The sequence below is a fragment of the Periplaneta americana genome, chromosome 12, assembly GCF_040183065.1.
Source record: "Periplaneta americana isolate PAMFEO1 chromosome 12, P.americana_PAMFEO1_priV1, whole genome shotgun sequence".
NCBI lineage: Eukaryota > Metazoa > Arthropoda > Insecta > Blattodea > Blattidae > Periplaneta > Periplaneta americana.
The window spans coordinates 40,495,075-40,507,665 of record NC_091128.1 but is presented as its reverse complement, the minus strand read 5'-3'; the positions used below and the strand labels follow the sequence as shown (position 1 = coordinate 40,507,665).

The following is a 12,591-nucleotide window of genomic DNA, read 5'->3' as shown; positions in this document are numbered from 1 at the left end:
GAAATAAAAATATAATGTGATTACAATTGTTAAGGGAAGTTACTTGCGCGTGTGATTTATAAACAAACATTTACGTGAAAGAATATAAAAAGGCTGACAAAAAAAACAAGTGAATGCCATATCTACTTGCTATTTTATTTAGGCCTACCTAATAGATAACTAACCAATTTTATTATTAACTAGCCGTACCCGTGCGCTCCGCGGCACCTGTTAGAAATAAATATAAAGTAATTACATAATTAAAATAGGATGTTTGATCCAGGGAACATTCGTGTTTGATAGAAGGATAAATCGTTTAATATGTTACTTAATTTAAATTGTATTCAAATAATTAAAATGCGGTCACTTTGGTCCAGAGAGCAATCATTTGGTGCCATGACAATTCCTTTAACATGTTTCTTAATTGTTATTACATGCAACCATAGTTTAATGAAGATTGACATATCATTTAGTTTTAATGTGTATACTTTATATTACTTGCTATATGTTTCAGAAGTTACTGTAATAACACTGTAGAATTATGTCCATCTAGAGAAACTATACTTTCCAATGGTGAAATAATAATTAAACAATTAATTAGCTTCCCATATTACTTCATACAAAAATAGAAACATTCTCTGTAGGCTATGTTTAATATCGTTCGATTGTTGTTGTCCAAGGCCCCTTATAGACGAAGTCATTTGTTTTTATTTCAGTACAGCACCTTAGATGGCGTTGTTATTGTAATTTTAAAACTCATTTATCTCATTAAATATCAGTCCTATCAACATTTTGTGTAGAATAAAACTTATCGGAAATTATTTTTAAAGAAACTTTTGTTATGTAACATTTTTCATGAAAATCAATAATAAGCGAGATATTTTGATTTATTTAATTCAGGCCCCCTTATAACCTCCCTTTTAAATAAAGTATTTTGAATGCCATATAGCCTAAAATCTAAGTTACAACGAACTTAATTTATATTCCAATTTTCATATAAATGGGTTCAGCCATTATCGCGTGAAAAGGTAACAAACATCCAGACAGACAGACATACAAACAAAAATGTCAAAAAAGCGATTTTCGGTTTCAGGATGGTTAATTATACATGTTAACAGCAATTATTTTTGGAAAATCGAAAATTACCAGAAAAATTTTGGTTACAGATTTATTATTAGTATAGATTTGTATTTGTGTTAATGAACTTACTTTCTTAAGTAGTGTAGGCCTACTTATATAGCTTGCTTACATCTTCAGTATTTATTCATAATTTCGACAAAGAGCTGTAGAGTGCCTAGATAAACCGTTTGTCGTCTATTTTAAATATGAGCAATGTTACGCATGTCGCGAGATAAAACGGTTATGCTTGTTTGTGTAATAATGCGCAACTAAGGACTAGAGGGTAGTAGTAAGAGGAATGAATGGATCTGATGAGGGATGACCTTAGAGCAGCTGTGGCGAAAATGTGATCGTGCGCCGAGCCACTGTGTAACCTGCAACGTGCATAGCACCTATGGAGGGAGGCGGATACCCGAAGGAGAAGTGAAGCAACTGTCTGACTTATTAACGGATTTTCATTTTCCTTGTATATAATTTTATACTGTACAAGGCTACAAACTAATGTTTAGTACGTGTAACGAAGAAAGAAATGAACAATAAATGAACATTATCACAACCTAAAATTAACTGTCTTCAGAATGTCTCTGCGACAGAGTTTCAAAATCAGGAATTATGTTACTTATTGCCAGTCGTAGTTGATCACGAAGGTACTTGTGTGTCAGTCGTGATCTAAATTTGGTTTTTACTATTTCATTATTGAAAATAATTTTTCACAAACGTAAGTTCTAGTGAACATGGCTTCAAAAGAGCAAGCGAAAGAACGAAGCTTCGGATATTTATTTTTGGCAAAGATTTGAAAGTTCAACATTTGTCAAGTCCTTACATCTAGCTTTCATGTAACATCACATTGTAAATCTGTGAGTTTAAATTGAAGATCTAACCGCAGTATTCGTACATCTGCTGAAAAGAATCGACGTACAGATATAATAATAATAATAATAATAATAATAATAATAATAATAATAATAATAATAACAACAATAACAACACTTAACCTTTTAATGTAGTATAATGCCGTTTTATGTTATACAACCGTTTCCTCGTAATGCTTGTGAACAAATCATACATTTAATATTCTCATCATATTGGCAGCAAAAAAATGCATCCTCCCATCCTACTTGAAACTTTCGTTTTTGTGGAGATACATGGTTTCGAGAGAGACATTGCGACGATACGCCACTCGCAAGTCAGAGACAAATACAAATGGAACGGAGTTTGACTCCAGTGAGTGAAAGGGTGGGGGTTGGGGGTGGAAGGAAGCAAGAGAAATGCATAGCTATCATTGCGAATCACAATGTGCTCGTGAGTCACATTTTCGCCACGGCTGCTTTAGAGTATGTTAGTGTAACATGAAATGAAAATCCGTGTCGTTCTGAAAGAAGAAACTGTTAATAAAATTATAAGTAGGCCTACTCTAGCCTGCAAATGACAACTCAATAAAGTGAAATAAGTTTTTTCTAGGCGTAATAAATAAAAAAATCTATAATAATACATAAACAATATAGATCTAGGTATAATTTACATAAATTAATAGCCTAATCAAGTAGACTAACAATTAGGAAAAATATCTGGTACACAGCAACTTGCCATAAAGAGACGACACCAGTAGATATTAAACGATACATGTAACAATATAATTTACATAAATAAATGCAAAAGAAAAATGTGTTAGCATTTAAGAATCTAGAAATAGTGTACCGAAGTATAGGCTGATTTACTTATTACGTACATACTAAAGAGTCAGGTTGGAAGGAGCAGAAGTTGTGAACCGGTCGAACACCAAATTAAGAAATAACTGAAAGTCTCTGTACCGAGCTATCAAACTGTACAAAACACATTATTGCTTTGACGCAGGCATGGAGATAGATAGGACGGTCACTTTGGTAAGTTATATGGCTTGGAAGGACCTAATGGTAGGGACATCAATGTCCAATCATTCGACGCAGTTAAACTAAATCCTCGTAAGGGTAATACGAGTAATTTAATATCTATCCGCGAGCCGATTGTGGCGGAATTATGGGATTGTTAATCTTGAATGGGAATGCGTTCAATACAATCCTGGATCCGTCATAATGTGCCAAACAACTAGGCGTTAATCGTAACCAAGAGAACGGAAATTGCTTTCTTATCGTAAGAATATTATTACAAGGTTTTCAAAGTAATGTGTGAATAAACTGTGAATTTAATTTTTTTAAAGGGCGTAAGTCATGACGATAGAAAGGATTATAGAATAGCATACAATTTGCCCTTTTAAATTTACAAAATTTAAATGGCGTGGGTAATGATTAGGAGTAGCAAATCTTTAAAACAATATAGGCCTATATAGTGATATAAATAATATTCAAATGAACATTTATATTCTGTTATCGTTCTTTAGCGATATAAATAATATTTAAGTTATCGTTTATATTCTGTTGCCGTTCTTTAGCAATATTAAATGATATTCAAGTTATTATTTGTATTCTGCTATCGTTCCTTAGCGATATAAATAATATTCAAGTTATTTATGTTCTGTTATATTTCTTTTGCGTTATAAATAACATTCAAGTTATTATTTATATGCTGTTATTGTTATTTAGCAATATAAATAATGTTCAAGTTATCATTTATATTCTGTTATGTTCTTTAGCGATATAAATAATATAAATTTAGTGTCAGATTTGGTAAAATACGGGTGCATAATACTAATGTTAGTTTTTTCTTCTTATATTATCACATTATACTATCCTGCAACACAATAAAATGAAAAATATTATTGACAACTTAAATATTTAAGATTTTGCAAAAGATACTGCAACTCGTTATTTAACAGATGCATTTAATAATTAGTATCAATATATGTAACTAGTCAATAACTGCAACAGTGCTTTTTCATTCATTGATAACATGAATAAAATTGAATGCACATTAAACTAACACTATTGAAAACACGTAGATAAAATAGTTAAAATCAACTGAAGGGGTGAGAATGAAATAAACCAAAGCCACACTTTTAACAATTTTTTTGTGCGAGTGGATTTCTTACACATATGGGAAAGCTATTAATAAATTATTGTAATAATTACTCAACAAATGGCATAGACCTAAGGACTCTAAACCTTTGGAAAAGTTTGTCTGTGTGGCTTAGGATTTTTTTTTTAATTTCATTCATTGTGTGTATAAATTGTGTAAATGCATTTATTAGATTAACGTTTGGAATATTATAATTTGTAATTTTGTATTGTTTGCGGTCATTAACACTTAATCTCAGGACTTTGTAAAACTCTATTTCAACGTTATTTAGACAAAAAATCGTTGTGTAGACTAAGAATCGAACTCGCACTCCTTACACAACACGCAGAAGTCTTACCGTCTGAGCTATTGAAACGACATGAAAGCTTTCTTTTCTGTGCGGAGTGTCGATTTAGTCCATTGTCGATTTAACTACACATTTATGTATATATTTATCTATTATTTACGTCATATTACCATATTTTTTGCAGTTTTTGAAGTGAATTTCGAAACGATGCTAGTAACAAACCAAATAGCCTGAATTTAAGTAACTCAATATTCATTATCTTGTGTATCAGTGCTCTGGTCTCCGATCATGCGCAGTGTCTCATTCTTTTCTAGGGAAACTGTACATTGAGCAAAGTCGGAAAACAGATTATCAGGTGGGGCCTTTTCTTTGCACTTGGATAAGACATTAATTAATTGTCTTTTATCCATAACTACTATCTAAACTGGTCTTTATTTCACCGTCCTTAGCAACCTAAACAGTGGCTTTTTCACAGCAGTGAATTAAAGTTTGTAATTCACAGGACTGAATTACATTTCTTTCCATTACAACCAACACATTAGCAATAATAACATCCATGCATTTGTTCATTTATAGCTTTTTCATAAACAACACATTGCAAAGAAAAGACGTAGAATTTAAAATTGAATTTAGATACCAAAAATGAAATGTAGATACCAGTAATGGATAAAATATTGTATAGCACACGAGAGTAAACAGATTCTATGCGCTCGTGGAAATTATCACCCTCAGACGCTAAACTTTCTACTCGCGCATAAAATCTAATTTTACTCTCTTATATTATAAATTAATATTATCTATACTAATAATAAATCTGTAGCCGAAATTTTTCTGGTAATTTTCGATTTTCCAAAAATAATTGGTCCTAACATATATAATTAACCGCCCTGAAACCGAAAAACGCTTTTTTTTATTTTTGTTTGTATGTATGTCTGTCTGTCTGTCTGTCTGTCTGTCTGTCTGGATGTTTGCCACCTTTTCACGCGATAATGGCTGAACCGATTTATATGAAAATTGGAATTTAAATTAAGTTCGTTGTAACTTAGAATTTAGGCTATATGGCATTCAAAATATTTTATTTAAAAGGAGGGTTATAAGGGGGCTTGAATTAAATAAATCGAAATATCTCCCTTATTATTAATTTTCGCGAAAAATATTACATAACAAAAGTTTCTTTAAAAATAATTTCCGATACCTTGTATTCTATGAAAATTTTTGATAGAATTGATATTTAATGAGATAAATGAGTTTCAAAATTACAATAACAATGCCATCTAAGGCGGCGTAATGAAATAAAAAACAAATGACTTCGTCCATAAGGGGCCTTGGACAACAATCGAAAGCTATGAAAAATAGCCTACAGAGAATGTTTCTGTGTTTGTATGAAGTAATATTGGAAGCTAAATTAACCGATTTGTATAATTAATTATTAATTCACCATTGGAAAGTGTAGTTTCTCTAGATGGACATAATGCTATAATGTTATTACAGTAACTTCTGAGTGAATCGAGGACAGATAAGATTAAAATAGCTTCTTATGCACAGAAAACTTGATAGGCTATTCTGTACATTCGTTTCCTGTATTTCCTAAAATAATTTTTATGACCAAATGAGTGGTCTGTGGATCAAAATGATCGCATTTTGATTTTTTTAATACAGTTTAAATTAAGTAACATAATGAACGATTTGTCCTTCTATCAAACACGAATGTTCCCTGGATCAAACATCCTATTTTAATTATGCAGTTACTTCATATTTATTTCTAACGGGTGCAGCGGAGCGCACGGGTACGGCTAGTTTAGAATAATTTATTGTGTAAACATGGCAATTTTTTTATTCCACTCTGAACACTAAAACTTACATATTATAATACTGAATTAAACTTATGTACTGAAATGATTTATCCGTACACTATCCAGTCCCCTTAAATTGAGTACTAGTACAGACAGTTGGAACTGCGTATTCTCACCTTGCCCACGGTTAGAGTTGCGTCGTGGAACACTCTGCCCACGTACAGAATCTCTCCGTTCGCGGTCTGTCCCACGGCCACGGCACCCGGGGGCACTTGGCCTCCACTTGCACCTTGCCACATCAGGTTGCCTCCCAAGAGAACCTGCATCATTACAAATGTATCAGGAATTAATATTTTTCTTTTAACTGTGCTTGTTCTCAAAACACTGAAACCTCCTGATAATAACTAAGACCTATATCTAAAACACTTTGGAGAATTCGCATTAAGAGTGGACTGCAGTATCGCCATGAACTGTTATGTTCTTGGAATGTCTGCTTATTGTATTCTAGTAGTCATGAATGTTTTAGCAGCAGGTTCACGAATTCAAACTCTGCCAAAATCAATGCCCTTTTAAGAGCAACAAAGTCATTAACTTGGCTTCCTCCGGTCGCATCTGTGACTCAAATCTGGTCTTCCATCCAGGAAGTCCGGTTTCGATCCCAGGCTTGGTCATGACGGAATTTATGTTGTACCAAGCGGAGTTTGCAGAAAGCTTTCTCGAGGTACTCCCGTTTACTTCTTTAATGTCATCAACCCTCTCCACCTCCCCTCAATTCATCTATCAAGTGCAATATTTAATGAGTAGGCCGCAGTAAAATCTTCGAGATAGTGCACGATGTAGATTATTATAGAGTTTAAGGGTTTGGAACTCTGGGCCCTGGGGTTTATCAGGTCTCATTTGAAGAGTTCAGAGCCATGGTGGGTCTAGCGCCATATATTAAAAAGGGTTAAAATTAAGTGAGAACCATAATTTCATGAAACATATAGCAAGTAACATGAAGTGTGCACATTAAAACTAAATGATATGTCAATCTTCATTAAACTATGGTATTCACTTAACTTTAACCCTTGCTTTTTCCGTTTTTTTATAAGTGGCGCTTGGCCCACTATGGCTCTGAACCCTTCATTTGAAGTTGGAACCTGACTCTGTTAGGCCTGACAGAATAGCCCACCTGTCAGCATTGGATTCACGTATACCACCCAGGCCTCTGTCGGACTAGAACAGTAGTCGAATATATGGCGCACAATGAGCCAATTTGAGCTTATATGCATGTTCGGAACTCGAAAAGCCAGCTAGCAATGACAGCTAGAGCTGGGAGATCTGTGTTGTAGAAGAACACTGCCCCAAATAGGAAGTTCGAGAAAAAACTTGTCGGTCAGTGTCTTGGGTTGATGCGAAAATTCGTAGATTTTTTTTTTTTCGCTATGAAGAATGTTTTTATTTGAGGTGAATCAGTAATAGCCTATATGCCACATTATTTATGACTCCTTACCAACGCTGGGATAGTTTTTCGATTCCAGGTCTGAAGAAATCTGCTTGTTTGGAGTTAAAGAAGTGTCAAGCCAAGTTTGTAAAGTATTTTCGTTATCTAAGGAGTTACCTTGAAGGCTGTTGGATAAAGAAAGAAAAAAGCGGAAATTTGAGAGCGCAAGATCGGAAGAATATGGGGAATGTGGAATCACCTCCCAATCTGCTGATTTCGTTACGTTAGTGGAGTGCGTAATTTCTCTTTAGTGAAATTAATTCTACAGTACGACAAAATAATGTACTACTTGTATGTTTATTAGTTTTCCCTGTACAACATCAAGCTTTTTCTGAGTTTGAAAATTTTTGTTCACCTATCCGAATTACCCTCTATACCCTATCATTCCGTCAACATTTCTCCATTTCGTCATCATTCCATAGCATTCCCCGAACGCACGGAGGGGGCTGGCCTAGGGACGGGGGGATTGCCTGCTCGAAACCTGGGTACACAGCGAACTTTAGTGTAGTCAGCCGGTGTGGGTTTGGGAATGCGCCTAGCTTGAGGGTTAGCGCAGTAGATCGTGAAAAGTAGCAGTGCTGGGTCATATCCGACTCAACAATGTGAACGAGTCCATTTCTGTACAGAAGGGGAGTCCGTATACTGTAGGCCTACATCTTTAATCCACTTAGGCTAGACGTTTCTTATAATCCATGTATTGCTTGCAATATATTACAAAAATAACGTTATTCAGTTATTATTTGAGGTGGATGCGAAATAGACGGGTGCATAATATAGCCTAAGCCTAATTATAGGAAGTTAATACAAATTTGGCATTACTCACATACAGATGAGTAAATAAAAATAAGCTTATTTACGGGAAGTTCTTATGTGCCCGTATGTAGAATAGCGTTCCAGTTAATTGCTCTTAATAAAATTGTCTATCTCAAAAACAGTTCTTTAGTTTTCCTCTTTAATAGTCTGTTTTAGTGAATTATTATTTTTGTTATTATTATTATTATTATTATTATTATTATTATTATTATTATTATTATTACTGGAGGATTGACTGTTATTAATCGTAGCTTATCTGATTCCTATCATTAGAGACCCTTAAATCTTAGGGTAAATTCCATTACCCTGATTTACACACACATACACACACACACACACACACACACACACACACACACACACACACACATATATATATATATATATATATATATATATATATAAAGCGTGATTCACGAGGAAAGGTAAAAAATTTAGGATATGAATTCTGAAGTCATTCTGAGTCAAAACGTTCAAATGAATGTAGGTCCGTTTTCGAACGGTTACGGAGATATGGCTCTTTGATTTCACAAAAACTTCTAAGATTCCATTTTACTAACTCGCATTTAGAGACAGATAACAGACAAATTTAAAGTTTATGTTCGTGTATGCATACATACTTAATATTCTAGACGTCGGGGTCGATGTTTTCGCACATTTTCAAAGGTACCTCCTTCTGCTTCAATGCACTGTTGCGCTCGGGCGTGAATCGCGCTCATCGCGCGGGAGAGTTGCACGTGGCTGTTCTCTAAGCCGCATCCAAAATACGGTCGATTAGCGCCTCTCTCGTTTCCCCCTTCCTTTGGTATACCAAGTCTTTCACCCAACCCGAAAGACGGTAAATACTCTTCGATATGGTACCCTTGTGTTCGGAAAGCGTCGTTCATATTCAGCGACGGCACGCAAGGAACTTCCATCGCACAAACCACAAACACACACAATATCGGCGTATTCTGTAGTCTAAAATTTATAAGGCATCTTGAAAAATACAACTTAACACTTCCGATAACTGTACCTGTATAACTATTGTACTGTAGGTAGCTGACTGAACTGCTGTGAATTGATGATAGTGTAGGCTATTTGTGTTATCTGCGGGTTCTGTGTCATTACATCAGACAAGGGCAGGCGATTGGACATTTATAATGCCCCACCACCCGGTTTCTTCCTCTTATCTACATCGTTCACAATGCAGATTCCAATGTTACGTCATTCATTGCGACCTTGACCTTGTCTCACGCCTCGTCTCACGTCAGCAGCATATGGTAACATCTGATTCACATTGGGGCGAGACGTTTTACCAAAAAAAAATGCATCTAGCTCCGCTATCGTTTGAAAACGGACCTATGTTCATATGAACTTTTTCACTCAAAATGGCCTAAGATGTCGTATCCTAAATTTTTTACCTTTTCTCGTGAATCACCCTTACATGCAATCATAGAAATTTCCTCAAATCCCCTATCACTTTTCCTTCCTATTGTTATCGATGATCGAGTGCTTACCCAAGCACCATCATTGAAGGTGAGATTATGGCTGTGTAGGCCTACTATTAAGAAGCGATATGCATTCTAGTAGGAACTTTCCAGAAGGGAAATAGAAGTCATCTGTTTTCTGATAGTTGCTATGTGTGCCACTGGATTGGAAGTTGGTGAAGACAATAATTTTCTTTTTAAGTTTATTTATGTACACGCTTTCACATCTACTGTCATATCGCGTGTTTAGAATCTGTGGGTATACCAGTATTATTGTTGAGTTCCTGCTTCTATTTTGTGTTGTAGATGGCTTGAGTTCATGTATTTGATTTTAGATTTTGATCAATATTTGTGATGAGACGGTGATGAATCATGGTATATAAATTTCATATATATTTCCAATCCGACATTTGCCTTTGTGACTAAGGAAATCCATGAAAAACCGCAGTTAGAGTTATCGGTTTCGGGGTTTTAACTAGAGACCTCCCGAATGCGAGTAAACGCTAGTGTCTCAGCCATCTCGCTCAGTAAGACAATTATTAATTTTTTAAGACGATAGGATTCCAGTCTGATTATAACGTTGGTTATAAACCAAAGTTTTTTGGCGGAAAGAAATATCTTTTGAAAGATTAGGTCGAAACATGTTTAGAACAAGGCGAAACAAGGAGAACAAAGTAAAACAGCGAGAACAGGAGGAATACAGGGACAAACAGGGGAAAACAATGACAGTAATGGGAGTACAAGTAAAGTACCTACAAGTATACTTACTTACTTAGTTACTGGCTTTTAAGGAACCCGGAGGTTCATTGTCGCTCTTACATAAGCCCGCCATTGGTCCCTATCCTGAGCAAGATTAATCCATTCTCTATCATCATATTCCACCTCCCTCAGATCCACTTTAATATTATCTTCCCATCTACGTCTCTGTCTCCCCAAAGGTCTTTTTCCCTCCGGCCTCCCAACTAACACTCTATATGCATTTCTGGATTCTCCCATACGTGGTACATGCCCTGCCCATCTCAAACGTCTGGATTTAATGTTCCTAATTATGTCAGGTGAAGAATACAATGCGTGCAGTTCTGTGTTGTGTAACTTTCTCCATTCTCCTGTAACTTCATCCCTTTTAGCCCCAAATATTTTTGTGAGCACCTTATTCTCAAACACCCTTAACCTATATATTATTTTAATGTACCGAAGTACATATTCCGTCGGATCCCGGCCAACTAGTCACTCATAACGAGTGCACCTCAGCACATTGTGGACTTCGGTCCTACGTTCATAGACACCTATGACGTGGTGCAGAGGGCGGCCACTAGAAGGAACCCAAAAGTTGGAGCTTAATCTGAGACGATTCTGTCCAGCGCCGGGGTTGTATCCGGTGTGGCTTAGTGGATAAAGCATCAGCACGTAGAGCTGAAAACCCGGGTTCAAATCCCGGCGCCGGAGAAAATTTTTCTCCGTTCCATTACTCTTTCATCGTACCCTTAACCTCTGTTCCTCTCTCAAAGTGAGAGTCCAAGTTACACAACCATAAAGAATAACCGGTAATATAACTGTTTTATAAAACCTACAAGTATAATGAAGGGAAAGCAACGAGAACAAGGAGAATTAGAGGAATACAAGGGGAAGAAGGACAAAACAATGATAACAAAGGGAATACGAGGAGAATTTCCATGAGAGCAAGGGAAATAGATGGAGAATAAAGGGAAAACAATGGAAATGGAAATATAAGGAGACTAAGGGGGATACAAAGAGAATAAGTGGAATTTAAAGAAAACATGGAGAAGACAAGAACAGGACAAAGCAATGATAACATGGGGAATACAAGGCGAATAAGGGAAAAGAAGATCAAGGAAAAGACAAGGAAAATAAACTATGCACCTGTCTATTTTTATTTTCGTCCTTTCTTCTTTTGTTTCATGACTCGATTATCTTTGGTCACTTTTGTAAATTCCTTACAGTTAAGAATACTAAAGTAATTATAGCTGCATTTCTAGTGCTTGCAGATGCAGGCTCGTGAGAAGACATGTCTTCTCTGTTTGGTTAGCAGTAGACACGACCTGAGTGACGCCGCCACTCCTTGTGGGTTGATTTCGTAACGCAAGTGTTGATAAGCCGAGTCGAGATTCCTCCAAAGTGAATTCCTAATCGCCATCACAAACACCAGAAAGGATGCAGCGGCGGTTGGGCGAATCCCAGCAAATTCAAATTACAAAACAGTCATCGGCGTTGAAAATAGAAGAACTAGATCCAAACAGGAATAACAAAACTACCATCTCTACTATTATTCGGTTTCGATTCTATCGTGAGGTGAGAGCTTTAACATCCCGTAACTTTAAGGGCCGTGATAGTTTTATTATTTTGGATTTATAGTATTATTATGGAAGGTTTAGTTTAGCTTAGGCTTAACAGTAGGTAAAGTCTGTGTGATGTATCTTGTCTCACTGTGAAAAAAGAGAAAAAGGAGATATGTCTTACTTCGTCTATATTGTTGTAGCAATGGGGGAGTGGAGCGATGCCGTCATCCATCCAGTGGCGGAAGGGACTAGTTGATACATTCTGTAGCGCAAAATAATATTACAAAATATCTCTCTTCGTACTGTGTAGTTTCGTCACTGAGCTTGTCTTTCAAGAAAT

The 12,591-nt window shown here is 35.8% G+C and overlaps 1 protein-coding gene and 1 long non-coding RNA gene across 5 annotated transcripts in view; one reads left to right on the top strand and one right to left on the bottom strand.

The window, feature by feature from the left end:
- Window positions 1-12,591, top strand: part of LOC138710031 (uncharacterized) — a 415,724-nt gene that overhangs the window by 167,434 nt on the left and 235,699 nt on the right. The window lies entirely within an intron of this gene.
- The window catches only part of LOC138710327 (natterin-3), a 39,756-nt gene that overhangs the window by 4,537 nt on the left and 22,628 nt on the right, over window positions 1-12,591 (bottom strand). For 3 of the 4 annotated variants that reach the window (XM_069841139.1, XM_069841137.1, XM_069841136.1), the window contains exon 3: window positions 6,366-6,509. The exons of the other annotated variant lie outside the window; for it this stretch is intronic. In XM_069841139.1, coding sequence (XP_069697240.1) covers window positions 6,366-6,509 — 144 coding nt within the window. The remainder of the gene's footprint in view (window positions 1-6,365; window positions 6,510-12,591) is intronic. 4 annotated transcript variants of the gene reach the window in all.